At 53.0% G+C, this 17,310-nt stretch overlaps 4 protein-coding genes across 4 annotated transcripts; 1 reads left to right on the top strand and 3 right to left on the bottom strand.

Moving 5' to 3' along the window:
• Positions 1 to 132: 132 nt before the first annotated feature.
• Positions 133 to 2,367, bottom strand: UHO2_03775 (uncharacterized protein; the record flags this gene model as incomplete). Its single annotated transcript, XM_041554381.1, has 1 exon — positions 133 to 2,367. One exon carries the CDS (start codon positions 2,365 to 2,367, stop codon positions 133 to 135), a length of 2,235 nt encoding a protein of 744 aa, XP_041410315.1.
• A 1,330-nt stretch (positions 2,368 to 3,697) lies between these two features.
• Positions 3,698 to 8,332, bottom strand: UHO2_03774 (uncharacterized protein; the record flags this gene model as incomplete). The annotated part of the gene is made up of 3 exons (XM_041554380.1): positions 3,698 to 7,649; positions 7,810 to 7,861; positions 8,047 to 8,332. 3 exons carry the CDS (start codon positions 8,330 to 8,332, stop codon positions 3,698 to 3,700), a joined length of 4,290 nt encoding a protein of 1,429 aa, XP_041410314.1.
• A 1,425-nt stretch (positions 8,333 to 9,757) lies between these two features.
• UHO2_03773 (uncharacterized protein) lies at positions 9,758 to 10,694 on the top strand (the record flags this gene model as incomplete). Its single annotated transcript, XM_041554379.1, has 3 exons — positions 9,758 to 10,227; positions 10,315 to 10,410; positions 10,487 to 10,694. 3 exons carry the CDS (start codon positions 9,758 to 9,760, stop codon positions 10,692 to 10,694), a joined length of 774 nt encoding a protein of 257 aa, XP_041410313.1.
• A 223-nt stretch (positions 10,695 to 10,917) lies between these two features.
• UHO2_03772 (putative CRM1 - nuclear export factor, exportin) lies at positions 10,918 to 14,163 on the bottom strand (the record flags this gene model as incomplete). The annotated part of the gene is made up of 1 exon (XM_041554378.1): positions 10,918 to 14,163. The coding sequence occupies one exon, from the start codon at positions 14,161 to 14,163 to the stop codon at positions 10,918 to 10,920; it is 3,246 nt and encodes a 1,081-aa protein (XP_041410312.1).
• Positions 14,164 to 17,310: the final 3,147 nt, after the last annotated feature.

Here is a 17,310-nt window from a genome sequence, read left to right as displayed (position 1 = left end):
GGAATAGTGTCCAGGGCTAGCAGGTGTGAGCAGCGCAGAGAAAGGCGATATGCGGGAAGACTGAGAAGAAGCGGATGTGAAGACAAGTTAGGGGGGTTTTGGAAGAAGCATAGATTTTGGCGAGTGATGCGCTTAGAGCTCAGGCGAAGAAGTCTCAACCTCCTCCTCTTCATCCATCGCTTCATGAACCGACCGCATCAAATCGACCTCTCCCGCGCTCGAAGGATCCGAAAAGCTCCAAGGGAACGGATTTGCAGCACTACTCATCTCCGAATCTTCCGAAACAGGTATTGGCTCCTCCCTCTTCACACTCACACCCACATTCGCCCTTCCTCCCGGCCTCCAGATCCTCACCGTATGGTCATCACCACACGAAGCAATCATCAAAGGATCCTTCGGATGCCAAGCAACGCCATTGACCGTACCAGTCTCATGACCGCTCAGCGTCTCGATTAGTCTACCCGTGGCGCGGTGCCAGATGTAGACTTTGGCATCCTCACTTCCAGAAACGACGAAATTCTCATCGATACCACCAAAGCCGCAGTCGATAACGTGTTCTGTCAGCTTGTGGCCGTTGAAACGCTTGACCAAGATCTGACGTCCGATGTCCCACATCTGCAATTCGCTGGGTCGGACATTGATGAGCGCATACTGCGAGTCACGGCTGACTGCCAAGCTGACTACTTCTTCGCGCAGGTAGATCGATTCTACTTCTTCCCGTGTTCGCAAGTTGATGAAATGAATACGATGCCTTTCAGTTCCCATAGTGCGGGAACCACTGCCCATGTCAGCTGGCGAGCCAATATCGCTTCGGTCGTGGCCAAAGCTAGTCGAAGTAGTCGAAGGAGAGGAGCTGTCGCTCAGATGGTCGGATGCCGTGGAGGTGCTGAGCGCCGTGGACGAGCTGATATGGCCTCTACTTGCTGCAGAAGGCATTGTCGTCGGTGCCACTTCTCGTCGGCTTAGCGCAATCAGATGCGTTCCGTCCGGAGATGCAGCGACCGACAGAACGCGGAAAGGGAAAGTGCTCTTCTTATGCTGCACATAGCCATCGGTATCCCAGTAAACAATCTTGCCGTCCATACCGCCAGTGACAAAGCCTGTGCCGTCGGGAAGCCATGCTGCAGTTGCGACCGTGTAGCTATGCTCACGCAACGTCAACATGCTCCCCGACTCAAGCTGGCACAGTGTCACGTCCACATCCGAGGTAACGAGCAGACGCTTGTCGTTTGGCGACCACGACACTGACGAGATGTTGTCGGACAGCGGCACAAACTTCTGCAGCAGCTTGTAGTCGTCCAAGACACTCCAGATGAGGATCGTCTTGTCCCGACCTGCCGTTGCCAGCTTGTTGCCATCGTTCGAAAACCGCAGACACCAGACCTCGTCGTGATGATCCTGAATGGTTCGGGCGACACTCGAAGGAAAGACGGACGGATCGGATCTGTGGTCCGTTAGCAACGAGAAGTGTGCGCCGTGTGGTTGGTTGAAGAACGGATCTTGTTGCTTCTGATATCGTTGCGCCTGCTCTAGCAACTGTGGCAGACGTCGACTCGGAACCATGACCAGCGGGGAGACGGCTGACTCGATCTCCATCATGAGCAAACGACGTGATTCGCCCTCAGCCCCATCCCACCCAGCACGAGCCCGAAGCTGCTCAGGCGAAGCCGAGATTACCAGGCTCGATAACAGATGAAGCTGAGATGTGTCACGGCTCAGAGGAGTAAGCTTCTCGCGCAAGACATCGAGTGCCTTCTTGGTCTGCCTTGCTTCGAGCAGCTCGAGATATCGTTGCTTCTGCAACAGAAAGCGTATGGATCGGAGGCTGACCAGGTCTGGTCTGCGCAGCACTGTGTCGATGAGGTCTCCGTTGCTGACTTCTCCCGTGGCTGCCAATGGCGTTGACGACGAAGCGGCGGTGGACAAAGATGAAGGCGCATCGAGCAACGAGCCTCCACCAGTGCTCTGGGCACGAGTTGCCTGCATGCGTCTTGCTGCGTAAGTAAGACCATCGATAAGCAGTCGTTCTGCATTCCTCCAGTCACCATTGAGCACAGCAGTGCGGAAAGCTGTGATAGAAGGATGCTCGAGAGTAACACCAGACTCGTTTTCAAGCGTCTTGGCTGTTGAATCGTATCCCATCTCTCGCAAGGACTGCAGGGTGAGCTTGACCAGCTCTCTGCGATCTGTCGAGCTGCCGGGGAAGAGCGGTGTGAATGTAGCAGACTCAGCATAATCGTCGCCAGAGCCAGAAGTGGCTACTGTCTTGCCATTCCGATGTCCATTGCTGGAGCCATTGCTCGACTCGGCATGCGAAGCCGGGTCGCTCGATTTGCCATTCGAGTAGGCGGCAGCATGCTGTGTCATGATGCTGAGATCGTCAGTGGGCTCAAATTTGATGGCTGCTGCAGTGGTGGAGGTGGAGAGGCGAGAAGAGTTTTGTGATGGTCCAAATTCAGGAGGCCGACGAGAGCTGGGCGAATGGGGTTCGAGCCGGGCTCTTTTGGGAGATCGAGCCTCCGAGGGACTGACTGCACGGGAAGGTCGGCGCGGCGTCCTGGGAAGCGGTCTGGCTGTGCCCGCCAATAGGATGAGAGCGTCAGGTGGTGGTTATGTGTATTGTTGCGGTACAGGGGTGTTGGATAATAGCCTGTCGATGGTCGGGCTGAGACTGCTCCTGACTCAATCCGTCCAGAGAAGCTCCCCTCGCGGTTCGCAGAGCGAGATATTGAAGAGCGGTCCTTCTTATCGCTTCTAGGTGCTTCGAGTAGGACTGTAGATCAGATAATGATGGCAGGCTTGGGGAACTGAAGTCGAGGCGAGAGGCGAACTCGGTCCGAACGTGATATAAGCAATCCAAGCTCGCACGTTTGCAACTGAATTTGGAGCAAGATTGTCACTGGAGTGCTGCAGGTCCGTACCCTGACGGAGAATTTGGTTGTACGCTGTCGAAGGCCAAGATGCTGGCAAAAAGACAAGGTAGAGACGATGTTATAGAGGGGCAGAGGGAAGGAGGAGCTCGACTAAAACAACGACGAACAGATAAGTCGAGTCTCAGCAGACCCTGAATCGGCCAAAAGAGTGCGGTGCAGCTGAGTCTTTTGCTGGAGCAGCAGCACATGGATCGTGCGCGCAGTTCAGTCACACCCAAGACTGAGCCAAATCAACCTCTCGTCATACCGCCCGCCCTCCGCCTTGTGAAACACACAAAACCAACAGCTGGCCAGTCTAGTCTCTCTCTGACACTCTCGGCTTCAGGCCCCGTATTCAGCGTCTCTATGCCGCTTTCCTCCCTAACCCCTCCCTTTCCCCCTTTCAGTGGCAGCTCTCTTGCCCACACTCAAGGTGGAGGTTTCCAGCCAATTTTTATTTTTATTTTTACTCTTTTGGCATCGACTCGCAAAGATCGCTCCATCACGGCCGGCAAGATTGACTTGATGGATCTGCTCGTATCGCAGCGTTGCGCCAACTCCTAGCAGACCTCCGATACTTTCAGAGCATAAGCTTCTTTTGTTCACAATGTTCAGTCTCAGCCCAAACAGTCAAGCAAGTGGAATAGATACAGGTTTCAATTACAAAGCGAGTCAACGTCGCTTAACAAGAGTGAGAAGCAGAGCTTATCCCTTGTCCACCTCCTCACAACGATAGCAGCATTGCACCGAAGCAGCTACGATGCACAAGAGCAGGAAGGGATCAACTACTTTTCGCCACGAGCCACAAAGTTCTTAGCAAACCTGAGCATCGCTCTGAAGTCAGGCATCTCCGGTCCACCGCTCACCACAGCATACCCTCCATTCCTGCTCACAGCGCCCATCCTTCCCTCAACGCTCCGAAGAGGCAAGCGCTGATTCGACGCAGCATGGGTCACCAGCACATGAGCAAGCCAGTACATGGGCAGTGCATCATCCGACAAAGGTGTAGCACCAGATGCTGTGAGTGGAGTCAACAACGTTTGCTGAAGCTCTTCCGGCCAGTTGCCTTTGGTTGCTCCAGACTTGAACCAGTTTGGTCTCACACCGTCCGCTGATGTGTCCACGTCATCCGTCTCGCCCTTGTTTCGTTTCACCGATGCAAAGCGGCATGTCGGATCCTCATCCCACGCTTTACGCCATCGTGTGAGCGCCTTTTTGTAGAGCGCCACCTGTGCGTCGCCATTGCATTGCGCACCGAACTTCACCCACATGCTCAGCGAAGATGGTTTGGATACCCTGGTAGCTCGGCCTTCCAACATCTCGATGATGCCTCGCAGAAGTGCCAATACCATCGCCAGACGGGCGAAAGGTCCATGCAATCCGTAGATCGAAGGCATATCGGCAGGTTCTTCCTCAGAAGAGTTTCCAGAATCGTTCGACAGCAGCTGCTGCAGTGCGTCGTCAAGGGTAGGACCCTTGTATCCCTTCAGGGCCTTGTGCCACGTCGTTGCGGTGGGCGCCCTCCAGATGTAGTCCGGGCTGGGCAGTGGCAGATGAGCGAGATCCTTGGTCGCCAACAGCGTCGGCACTGCAGCATCAAGATGAGCGACTGTGTCCATAGCGTAGATCACAAACGCGGACCTCCTTCGACCCTCCAGCTCAGCCCATCGACGCCAGACCATGTCGGTGTTCTCATCCTCTGCAGCGTACGGAGAGAGGAAAGTGTGCGAGAAACATGTGTCAGTCGACTCGAACAGGTTCTGTTGCCAGACATCATCGGCCGTATAGGACACATCGCGCACAGCGTGCTCTGCATCCGGATCAAAGAAGCCTGCCTGCCGTGCCAAAGTGACCACAGTACCATGCGAAACCTCTGCAACCATACGCGTAGTCGCATCGCTGCTCAGAAAGTTGTTGCCCTGGAAAAGCATCAGCGCTTGCACCACCGAGCACTTGTCCTTGACGCTCTTGCATCGGCTTGCAAATGCGCGTATCAGCATCTCGGTTTTTTCGCTCATCACAATCGGCTTGACCAGCTCCTGCCCGTCCTCCTCATCAATGTACCGACTCGGGCCATTGTCGCTCCACCTCGAGAGCTCATTCTCGGGATCAGGCACGCCATGACTGTTGATGATGTTGATCGGCGACTTCTCGACCACCTCTTCGCCGGCCCACCACTTGCGTCCGGCCTCGTGACATCCAAGCATGCACATGGCGAAGGCAACACATCCTGGTGTGGTGGCGATGCGGAACGTCGGTTCGTGGATGACAGGGAAGTGCTTGAGAAGGTTTTGCTGCGCATGGAGTGCAATCATACTGAGACGGGTGATCGGCGGTAAATTCCAGTGCTGAATCGAGTAGCACGGCCTGATCATGTCGGGCGCAAGGAAGAAAGGATTCTTGATATCCGTCAGCGCCATCTCCAGAGGTGTTGGCGATATAGAGATGCTGGTCGAGTCAAGCCCGGCCAGATCGGGTGCGGCGATGTTCTTCGAGTTGAAGTAGTCGGACGTGTTGGTGGCATCGACAGCGCCCGATTCTGCCGTCGTTGTGTTGAGCGCACTCAGCAACTGCTGGATGCTCGGACTCATGAGCCAGCCGAGCGCACTCATCTGTGTGCCGGGCGTAGCAGCGCTAGCCACGGCCGACGCTGCTGCGATGCCATTAGTGCACGGGTTGGCAAACATCGAATGGTCCCAATTCGGGGTAGAGAATTGCGTTTGCGACGAACCAAAGTTCGCTGAACTAAGCGCCATCATGGGGCCGTTCAAAAAGGAGATTTCGCTTCCATGGATCCCGGCTCTCAACTCCTGTACGCCACCCTGTAGCCTCAAAAGGAAGGCTTCGGGTCCCGGCGTGAGAGCCCCTCCATCAAAATACTGCTGCGACTCGTTCTTCACAAAGCGGCTAGGGGTATGGATGCCGCTCGTGCTCATCTGCACAGGCGCAGAGGTCGTTGTTGTGGTGGTCGTTGTTCCGTCACTACTGCTGCTGCTGGCCGAAGGAGCCACCGAAGCAGGTGTGTCTGATGTTGCTGACGTCCCTTGCATGTCTGCTGCTCCCGTCGTTGCAGAAGCAGTGGTAGCTGCAGACACTGCCGTTGTTGTGCCAGCATTAGACGTCGACGAGGTCTTTGCATTTGCTCCGTCAGCAGAGTCAGCCTTTTCTGACGAGAGATTGAGCTTGTCATTCGACGAGCTCTTGCCCAACTTGCTCGTTGCAGGAACGCCGTCTGACTGGGGTGACGTGCTCTGACTTGTGGACGAGATATTAATTCCCTGCAAGCTATTGTGTCGACTGACGGTGCGGGAAGGTGGACGCATGCCTGTCCACTGCCCGCCAAGATCTAGCGACGCCAAGCCACCGCCTGGTGTAGTTGGCATCGTAGATCGAGGGCTAGAGACGAACGGTGTATCACGAGCATTAGAGAATGCTGAGAGGTACGGCGACATGGACGAGTTGAGTACCGTGTTGGAGAAAGGCGAGAGCGGACCCAAAGTGGATACCGAGAAACGGACAGGCTCCTTTGGTGCAGTAGCACCTGACGCCTCTTGACCCTGACTTGTGCCGGCGACAGCCGTCACATTCGAGCCTGATTGAGCTGATGAGGAGGCACCCGTATCAGCAGAGGATGTAGAGGTACCAAAAGAGAAAGCAGGACTATTGGCGTTGTTGGACCCGTAGCCGGCCAGATTGGACGAAGAAGCTGTGCCAACACCGCCCGAGAGACCTGGCGCCGTAGAGCGGAAATAGCTGGCATCCGATCCGAGATGCGATCCTGTTCGTGAACGATCACCGAGATGGCTGAGCGGCGAGGTGACCGGGAAACCCAATGAAGCAAGCATGCTTGCTGTTGCTCGTGCAGCCGATCCTGGCGTGGTGACATGACCAGGAGATGGTAACTTGGCAGTATCCAAGCCTTCCCAGATAGCAGCATCAGCAGCGTTGGTGAAGGTGGCGTTGGGTCTATTGGCGTACTGGTCGTAGGGAGGTTGTCTCAAGTAACGACCGGAACCGCTGCCGTGACGTGTAAGCGTCTGTCCGCTGTAGCGTGGACTTCCATGCTCGCTTCTCGGCTGGTTCGACTCGGGACTGGAGGGCTGGTAGAGCTGAGGATGAAGTGCAGCCACCTGCGAGTGAACAGGAAGCGGGAAGGAAGCCGAAGCGTACGGATTAACTGCTCCCCTCCCCATATGAAAATCCGGGGGGTCCATCGAGTTTGCATACTGATACGCAGCAACCGAACTGATGGCAGCCACGGTGGTAGCCGCTGCAGCCGCCTGAGCCTGCGAATCGGCAGCGATGGCAGGGTCGATCATGGCCGAAGCGTCTTCGTCCTGTTCCTGTGCGACAGGTGGATGACCGGCTGCCGCTGCGGCCGCAGCAGCAGCAGCGACAGCAATAGCGTCGTGTGTGAGCTGATCCGAGTGAGGCGCAGGCGGTGGTGGTGCAGGTCCATCCGCGCCATCATTAGTACCGTTGTTGGAGGAGAAAGCTGTAGAGCCTTGGGCACCTGCAGCATCGCCAGTGCCATTCGTGGTGTTTGCAGCAGCAGCTGCTGCCTTTGCCGCTTTTGTGGAGCCTTTTGGCCTGCCTGGCTTGGCAGTGGACGAGAAGCGACGTGGCTTGGTAGCCTTGGGCGGTGATTCGCTTTCTGCTGCTGGCTTTTCGCCTTGGACGGAGCCATCAAGCTGCAAGACCACTCGGCATTGTCGTTTGTGACGGGAGAGAACGTCACTGTATTGTTAAAAAGCAGAGAGGCAAGATGGAAGGAGTGAAAAGATGTTAGGACTGTGTGTATGTGTTTTTGGACAGGAAGCGACCTCGTAGCTGGAGTGGTTGCGTGGTTCGTCAGAAGGCAGCTGGGAATATGGATGGCTGGAGAAGCAATGCGTACCTTCGCGAGAAACCTTTGCCGCAATCGCAAACGAACGGGCGAATGTCGGCATCTATCGAGATCAAGGTCGGAAGTGAGGAACGAGAGAGACACGGAAGGCAAGCTGTCAGCGGAAATGTTGGTCGTGGTGACGGGACAAGGGGAAGCAAGATAAAGATGTGGCAATCAGAGTCGACTATGAGCGACTTGCACCGGTGAACACCAAAGTGTGAGTGCAAAGTTGGAGGGACAACTCACGTCTTCGTTCGTGACGCCTGAGATATTCGAGTCGAGAATAGCTGGTGGAGCAGGTAGGGCAAATGAAAGGAGGACCGTTGGGCATGGGACCGCCAGAGGCATCTACGGATGCGTCGCCTGCAGCGTTATCGTCATCGTCCTTGCTGTGCTCGTTGGATGCATTGAAAGTGATCGAGCCGCGCTTCTGGATTTTACGTGCTGGGCTAGATGGAGTGGGTGAGTCTGGGCGAGAGCGAAGGCGACCGCTTTCTGGGTCGGCAGCGGCACCAAAGTAGTCGCTCTGCATGTTGGCTATGAGTTCGAGGGCGCGCTGTCGAGCTGAGCAGAACTCGACAGCGACGGAATGCAGCTAGTCAAGGCCAAGCTTCGGCCTTGGAATTTGGATAGACGAGCGTGTGTCGAGTGCTTTTTCTTGAATCCGGCGTGCAAGCTTCAAGAGATAGCGATTTCCAGGTGAAGTGAGGGAATGATGGTGTCGTGTTGACGTCCAGGAGGAAGAATGGGCCTGATCCTTGTTACGTTTGACGAGAAGCCATTACGCACCGAATGTGGCGATCAATCAAGGTTGGCGAAAAGGGAGTCAAGTCGATCCGATAATGAGCTAAGCGTCCGAGGAATGGACGATGGTCAATCCACACAGGTTGGCGGAGGAGGGAACAGTGCAAGGCAGCACGGGATGGTGTTGCGAATCTTTTGAGAGAGAGAGAGAGAGAGAGAGAGAGAGAGAGAGAATGCGAAAGGTTGTGGTGAGGAGGAATGCCGAATGGAAAGCCAAAAGAGAGGGTGTGGGTTGTGTGGAGGTGGAAGAGAGGGGAGAAGAAGGAACAGCCAAGCAGCCAAGCAGCGGAGAATGGCCTGCCTGTCGCGCTTGAAGAAGCAAAAAGAGACAGGTGGAGGCATGGGAGCAGTCAAAGATGGACAGAAATTCACACATTTTGGAGTCGATAGAAATGGTGTCTATTCGCCAGGTTTCGGTCTCTCGCACGAGGCAGCCTCTTTCTCTCTATCTTTGCAAGTCAGTCAGAGTTGTCAAAAATCATTCAGACAGTCGAGCGGAACGATTGAAGGGCAAGACCCTTTCTCTGAGCTGCCAATCCGCGATCACCGGTCTAAGCATGTTGTTTCCGCTGACGGTTCGTAGACTTGACCCCTCCAAGGCCCGGGGGAGGTGGAGGCATTAGCGGCCCTGTCAAGGAACAATAAATGCGCTTTTGACGGGACAACGCACGGACGATGATCGTTGCTTGTCAGGGTCAGAAAACGGTCAGCAGTGCCGCTCTGAAACTCAATCTTGTCCCTGTTAGTAAGCTGGATATCGTCGATTGTTTTCCCCTCGCCTCCATTGCTTGAGGAGCAGCGAAAAGAGCTGTCTCGCCCGAGTAAAATTCAGAGCACACCTGATGCCGAGTCCCGATGTTTTGGCGTGTCGCATTTGTGGAGAACACAGGCTGGAAAAGTGTGCTTTTGAGCAGGGTCCAACACTCTATTCCCTTCTTCCCAGCCCTTCACTGCCTCCTCGACGGCTTCCACGTCAACCCTCACATGGTCGTCCAAATCCAAACAACAGTCCAACCAGCCACGCCATAGAAGCGTCACATCATATCGCGCTGCTAAAGTCGCTTCGGCCGATTTCTTCTCTGTCCTATCCGACATCGATATTGCTCATCAACACCAGCTTTGACTTCTCTTCTCAAACTACATCGTCGTCAGCATGTCGGAACCACAATCATGGGATGTCCTAAGACGGAAAACACGCAATCTCGAATCGACCATCGATGCACGTCTCACTAGCTATTCCCAGCTTGCATCCAAAATTGCACGTTCTGCCGATGCACCCTCTACCTCCTCTTCTGCCCCCGGATCTGCGGGCATATACGCTGATCATACGACCCTAGACATGGATGCCTCCTCCCCCCTTTCTCGGAAGGAAGATCTATCCGAGCATCTTGAGTTAGAATCTGAACTGGAATTACTCATAAATCAGCTTTCTGAAGCGGTAGATGCGTTAACAACCAAGCTCGATGATCCTGAAACACCACCAACATCGGCGCAACTACATGCGGTTCAAAGACATAGGGAGGTTTTGTTTGATTTCACGAGGGACTTTAGGAGGTCAAAGACGAATCTAAGACATGCGATTGATAGAAGGGATTTACTGGGTAATGTGCAAGGTGATATAAAGTAAGCCCTCCTCCCCATCCCCACCCCTCTACCACCATCGAAAGATTCTTTACTGACAAAATAGGGTTATTGTTGGTGCGAGTATAGCGCCTATAAAGCGGCCCAATCGTCAGACGCAGATGCACTCCTAGCAGAGCGAGGAAGAATAGACAATTCACACTCGATGATCGATCGCACTTTAGAGTAAGCTCCAAACCTCTCCTCCCCCTCCAAAGTTGCCGTTTAACATACTAACCTTTGTACTTTGGTGATTTGATAGACAAGCATACGCTACAAGAGCAGACTTTGCAGATCAACGTTCAACCCTCCAAGGCATTTCAACTCGAATGTCCAACACAGCAGCCCAAGTTCCAGGTTTAAACAGCATCATCACTCTGATCGGTCGAAGACGTAGAAGGGATAGCGTCATAATGGCTTGCTTAGTAGGAATTCTAACCGTTCTACTACTCATGTATATCTTCCGTTAATCCATTATCTCACCCAATCCAAGCATCAACCATCTATACCACAGTCTGACTTTGTGTCTCTCAAACCTAAACACAGTCCGCGGCATGATGCAACAGCATTACAATGGTATGAAAGAAAGAACCTCGAATGGGAAAGTACATTTTGGGGATGGATCGTCACATGCCCTGGATCAAGGCCAGATGCGCGAGAAGCGGGCGATTAGTAGAGCAACTCTCGTATCAGTCACAATTCCTCATCCTCCTCCTTGATCTGACTTGGTTTCAACATTCCAGGCACCTTTGCAGCAGCCTCTCTTTCCGCCGCAGCCTTCTTCTGTGCCTCTGCCTCTCTATCCTCAATAAACAGATCCGTGTTATCAGCAGGTGCACCCCCGGTACTACCGCCAAACATCTCTCTCGAAGTGATTAAAAAGTCCCTCAAGTGCAACTTGTAAGCGATCAAATCGCTCGAGTGCATACAGAGCCCATTCACAAATTGCTCGACATACTGCGCCTGCATATGAGGGAAAGCAGTACGCAACAGATTCGTCGTATACTGTCGGATGAACAGTCGGTTGTTCATATTAGAATCCTGCTGTGTTGCAGAGTCCCAAAGCGGTGCAGTGACGCGATCTGTTTCGATGAGTTCGAAGATACGTGCCAACAGAACGCACTGCGTCTTGAATCCGCTCTTGTGATCCGAGTCGGTGAGAACGAAAAAGATGTCCTGGATAATGTTGAGCAGGTATTGCTGGTAAAATCCGTTAGCAACCTCAAGTGGAGAGCCCGAGATGTTGTTGAGCAGTTCGAGACAGATGTTGAGACCGGTGTCGGCAATGTCACGCATCGTGTGCTTGATCGCCCAGATGATGCTATCCATCGTGAGCTTGAACTTGGGTGGTGGAAGCTCGAGCAAAGCAGGGAAACAGTACAGGTTGATGGCCCTAAGAAGCTTGAAGAATCCAACACGGTGCTCGGGGAACTCAGCAAAGTCCTGGTTGATCATGTTGAGTGTAGGCTCGAACACGGCGTCAAGGATGGGTGCGATCTTGTCCGTCAGCAAGCCTTGCAAGCGTGAAGTGATGGTGGCCATCACGTTAAGCACCTCGGCGTCTCGTGCTGCTGGCACATTACGGTTGTAGTCGCCCAAGATGGCATCCAGCAACGAAGGGATCAGGTTAACGTTAACTGCCTCCAAGTCCTCGGCACGCTTGACGTACGTCTCGACAAGACGCAAGATCTCCTTCTTGATAGTGCGCAGACCACGGACCATAGGTGTTTTGGTCGCAATCAGACCCTCGGCCTCGATCTTGGCGCTGATGATCCCACTGACGCTGCGGTAAAGAGCAAGCATGTCGAGGTAGATACGGCCGATCTGTGGCAAAAAGTAGGTACCGATCGAGACACACGCCGAAACGTTGGTCTTGAGCACGTTGGACAGGATCTTAATGTTTTCGGGACTACCAAGCACATCGACGTTGTTGTGTGCCTGCTGCATCAAGCTATCCCATGCGCTGTTAGGCAACTCCATCAGCTTGGCAATGAGACGCTCCTGTGTGGGTCGGTTAGGCTGTGCTGCAATCATGTATCCCACCGCCTCGTAAAAGGTGTGGACCTGCAACGGCGAGAGATCCAACGTGATGCGGTGCAAGTTGCGCAAAATCTCATCGATGAAAGGCTCCTGCTCGCCTGCCTGCTGGATGACAAAGTGACGACGACATTTTTGTGCGATCTTGATGTAGGTATCGCACGCCATATCCTGAACACCCTCGTGACTCTCGTGCATAAACTCGAAGTTCTTGTTGACGACCGTCTTGAGGAACTTCCAGTGCGCCTTCAAGAAACGCGGGTATTGGCCCACAATGTACATGATGTTGGAAGCGACGACGGCCTTGTTGTCCTTGCCTCGCTTCATCTCGCAGAGTCCCAAAAGATCCTTGATGACGGTAACAAGGAAACGCTTCTCGGTCTCCTCGTTCATGGCACCCGAGATGGAACCGATAGCCCAGCAGAGTGTGTTGAGGTTGGCCCAAGACCATTCAGAGCCGTCGACCTGTTTGGCGAGCTTCTCGGTCATGATGTTTTCGGTGTCGAGAACGTCCAAGTGGGTAAGGTAGACGAGCACCTCGCGCATGCTCTGATAAAGCACGATAGTGTCGCTCTCCTTCATAAACTCTCGGACGATCTCTCCCTCGTCGTTCTCGACAATGAGCACCTCCTCGGGTTTGACCATGCGCTCGATCATGACCAGTCTCAAGTTGGAGAGGATGTCGGTGTAGATGTTCTTGCGCAGATTGGCCGAATTGGCGTTGCTGATGCCGTTGCCGAGGTTGAGGCCTAGCAAAGGATTCATCTCGGCGATGGGCTGAGACTGCTGCTCCTCGTACAGCTCGCTGACCAGCTTGGACCAGTACTCCAGACAAATCTTGAACACTTCTCGTTCGGGCACCTGGGATACCTTGATGAGGTACATGTGTGCGTTGAGGAGGACATCCTTGTTCTCTGGGTTCTCGACGAGTTTGAGGTGGGTTGTAAGGAAATTGCAAAGGAAAAGCGCCAGGTTGAGCACGAGCTCCTGTTCAGAGTCGGAGCTGGTCTCGTAGGCGGATGCGATGTTGGTAGAGGGCGGGATCATGCGGTTGACCGAGGTCATGACCATGTTGAACAGCACAACAAACTTGGGGTCATACTCGGCTCCAACGTTGAGGTTGGCAATCTCGGAGAGACACTTGAGGGTGACATTACGGAACTCAGGGACCTCGAGGAAACGACCGATGAGATTGTCGATGACGTTGGTCTCAAAGATGTAGCCGAGCGGAATCCAATTGAGGAAGCGAAGCATGGTCTCGAGGGTTGCCTTGATCAAGCTGGGCTTCTGCGCTTTTTCGAGCACCTCGGAGCAAAGCTGGAAGACCTCGCCAAACTCGCCGCACATCTGGTTCTTGAGCGACTTTGTCTTGGAGGTGGTCATCTGTTCTGCCGAATAGTCGAAGATCTCTTCGGATAGCAAACGGAGGATGGCCATGTTGTTCTCGCAGATGGAGAGCGAACCCTTGGAGGAGGAGACGATCTCGGGGATGAACGAAGGCCAGTTGTGAGGCCACTCCTGCTTGAGAATCTGGATCAAGGTTGTGTTGAGCTTGCCGATGTAGGTCTTCTCACGCTTGAGGTTGGCTTCGTCGGAAGAGTGCTGGATGATCATTTCGACGATAAAGTTGCGGATACCTTGCTGCTGGTCCTCAGGGAGGATCTTCCACCGTGTCGAGATGAGCTTGTCGAGGATCTGCAACGAGATGTACTTTGTCTGTGGCGAAGAGCTCTGCTGGAGAACGGCGGGTACGCGCTGCCAAGCATCGGGATGTTCCTGAAACTGAGCTAGCGTCTGCTGAGCCATCCTCTGATCCTGGCCTGTACCAGTGTACATGGCGGCGACGACACGGTCGAGGAGACCAATGTCGAGGTCCTTGTCAAAGTCTAAGATGCCTTCCATGGTGTCGATGACGATGGTTGGTGAGGAAGGTGGTGGAGTTGGGTGATAGGTGGATTGTGCGGACGGAGGGGTCGGAGGAGCCGAAACGCTAGTGCGGGAAAAGCGTCAGCAACGGTCCGTTGTGCAGTGCGGAAGAGGCGATGAGGTAGCCGGACAGTATCTATACCGCACGACAGAGCACGTGCAGAGAGCTGCTCGATGAAATCAGAACTGCGGATGCGAAGAATGGCGAACATGAGGGTACTATAGTCAGTAACGGGCGATGAACCAAGTGACAACGGCGACACATTAAGCGTAGATAGCGAGGGGACCAACTTACCGACTGAAGCTAGCCTTCGAGGCTCAATCCGGATAGGCTGGGAAGCAAGATCAGCTTGATCGCAATCGTGATCAGGGCGTGATCGGTAACCGGCTACGTTTGGCTGTGGCGTCCGGAGTTTACGTTCTTTGGGTGCAAATCAAGGCGGCTTGCTATGTGTGGAGGAAGAACACCGTGATGCGCAGATGACCAAAACAGTGGTGTCGTCGACCGTTGTGAGCAAAGGTGGTGTTGAGATGACGAAAGGAGGATGGATGTGGTGCAGAGCGGGAATGAAGAGAAGAGAGTGGGAGTGCGGGAGTGCGGGAGTGGGAGTGCAAGAGGAGCTGGATTGAGTTGTTTGCGGTGGAGGCTCAAGTCGAAAAAGATGGAATAGCAAAGCGATGGACAATTAATTCACCAAGGAAGCGGACGGACGCGCTGGACTGAGCGAAAGCAACAGCTCTCCCTACTCTCACTCTTCTGACGCCATGACCTGTGCTGTTGCTCTTGATTTTGCTGAGTTGGTTGAACAGCCGCCTGTTGGCATGGATCGAGTGTTCCTCTTTTTCGAGTGTTTTCCAATCCAAGCCTTTTTGAACCCGCAAAAAAACAAAACAAAAAACAAAACAAAAAAACAAAAAAGAAATGATTGAGAGCCATCGTCAGCATCTACGCAACCGCAGAGAGAGAGAGAGTGTGTGTGTGTGTGTGTTGAAGGGTGTGTGACAAAATAGCGTTGATCACAAGTATCAATTGTGATAATGATCATAAGCTAAGTGTCAGAGGTTGCATGCCTGAAACCTGAGATCTGTAGTAGGACCGCTTCTATTACAGATCCTGTCGAGATATGTGATTGTATATGTAGTATTACAATTCTCATCAAGTTATGCCATAGTGGTGTCCTTATGACTTTACTCACTTGAATCTGTGATTGGGGTTGTGCTATTGCAGATTTCGACTGACCACTGTGGACACTCCATCCAGAGGTAGCTCAGCACAATCAATAACAATATGAACTGTACTGACACCAAGGTCTGGTGTGAGTATGAATGCTTGGTGGCATCAACATGAGTGTCCAGTGTGTTGACTATTGCTTGAGGTGATCCCTGGACCACAGTGGACTACTGCCTTCAGTTCTATCTTGAATCTGGACTGCTGGTTTGCTATGAACCACCTTCAGACATCAGTGAGCAGTGATACAACACACATGCTACAATGAGAGGCAAACTACTTGATTGCGACTATGCTGACTGAAACTAATATGTACTTATGCTTGAAGTATTAACTAGTTGATGTGGTGTAGAGTGGATGGCAATCCACTCACTTGTTGTGATGAGGAGCATGGTTATATACCATGCCTGCAGCATCACCCATGACACTTCTGTCACAGGGTCAGAAGGATAGCGCAAGAGAGTGCGCCAAATTGATCAATGGCAGTCATGGGAATGTTGCACAACAGAGCAGTATATGAAGGGTGCACAATGGATCAATATATGAAGGGAGCACCAGATTGATCAGCACCAAACCATTGGGGATCAATGAGATTAATCGGGCTGGCAGCACATATGAATTATGAGATCGATCAAACCCCAGGGTTCCAGATTAATCTCACAGGGATTGGTTGGAATCAGTCAGATCAGCATGCCTCAACAAGTCAGCCAATACAGTCAGAACAGCATGCCTCAACAAGTCGGCTGATACGAGCAAGTACTAGGAGACTCAGAAAGGAAGGTACTGGCATTGGAAGGAGAGGCACTTGGAGATAACCATAGGAGGAAGCAGGGGACTGAGCTCAGTATCACTCAGATGGTTACCACTCGAGGGGTGCATGTGTAAAGTCACACAGGCCCAAGCACAAGGGTGACCACATGACCAAGGGGTTTGGTCATGAGGTTCAACCAGTGACTAAAGGGATTCACAAGATAAGGTCAAGAAGGAGCTGTGTCAAAGTGACCACATGACCAAGGGGTTTGGTCACGAGGTTCAACAAGAGTGTCATGGGCCTGGATGCTCAAGAAGTAGGAGGGTCACGGGTTCATATGGAAGGAGCACAGGTATCGAAGATCTAGTCAATACCAGTAGAGAGCATGGTCATAGTGCAGTCTCCATGGAGACCATGGACTCCTATGGACTCACATGCAAAGGAGGACATGAGCCACATGCGAGGAGGGCCAGGCACAGCCACGAGGAGGACCAAGCTCAAGGAGCAGGCACAGCCATGAAGAGGACCAAGCTCAGATGGTTACCACTCAGGGGCTCAAGAGACAAGAGTCAAAGGAACTGTCACCAGTCAAAGGAGAAGGAGCAGTGTATAGGACACTAGCAGGCAGGTCCTGAGGAAGAGGAGCAGTGTCGAAGGAGTCGACACCACTCAAGAGGCACAGGGGTGCCAAGCAGGAGAGGCCCCTGAGCAGTACTCAATGAAGAAGGTACTCTCTGGAGAGAGAGCAGGAGCAGCATCACTGGCGATGCTGTGAAGAGGTATATAACCATGCTTTCTCATCATCATAGGTTGAGTGGATCCTCATCCACTCTACTCACCATACAACTAGTCAATACTTTAGAAACATAAGTACTCATTAGTTACAGTCAGCATAGCAGCAATCTATCAAGGTTGCTCCTCATCATAGTGTGTGTGTTGTATCACCACTACCTGACATCCGTAGGTGCCCCATAGCAGGTTAGCAGTCTGGATATAGATAGAACCGAAGGCAGTAGTCCACTGCAGTCCAGGGATCACTTCAAGCATCAAAGTCAACACACTGGACACTCGTGTTGATGCCACCAACCTTATCACCAACACCATCAACCTCATTATCATCAACACTCACCAACCTTATCACCAA

This window comes from Ustilago hordei, assembly GCF_900519145.1.
Source record: "Ustilago hordei strain Uho2 genome assembly, contig: UHO2_contig_06, whole genome shotgun sequence".
Classification (NCBI taxonomy): domain Eukaryota; kingdom Fungi; phylum Basidiomycota; class Ustilaginomycetes; order Ustilaginales; family Ustilaginaceae; genus Ustilago; species Ustilago hordei.
The sequence above is the reverse complement of the archived record's forward strand: the minus strand, read 5'-3'. Positions and strand labels throughout refer to the sequence as shown.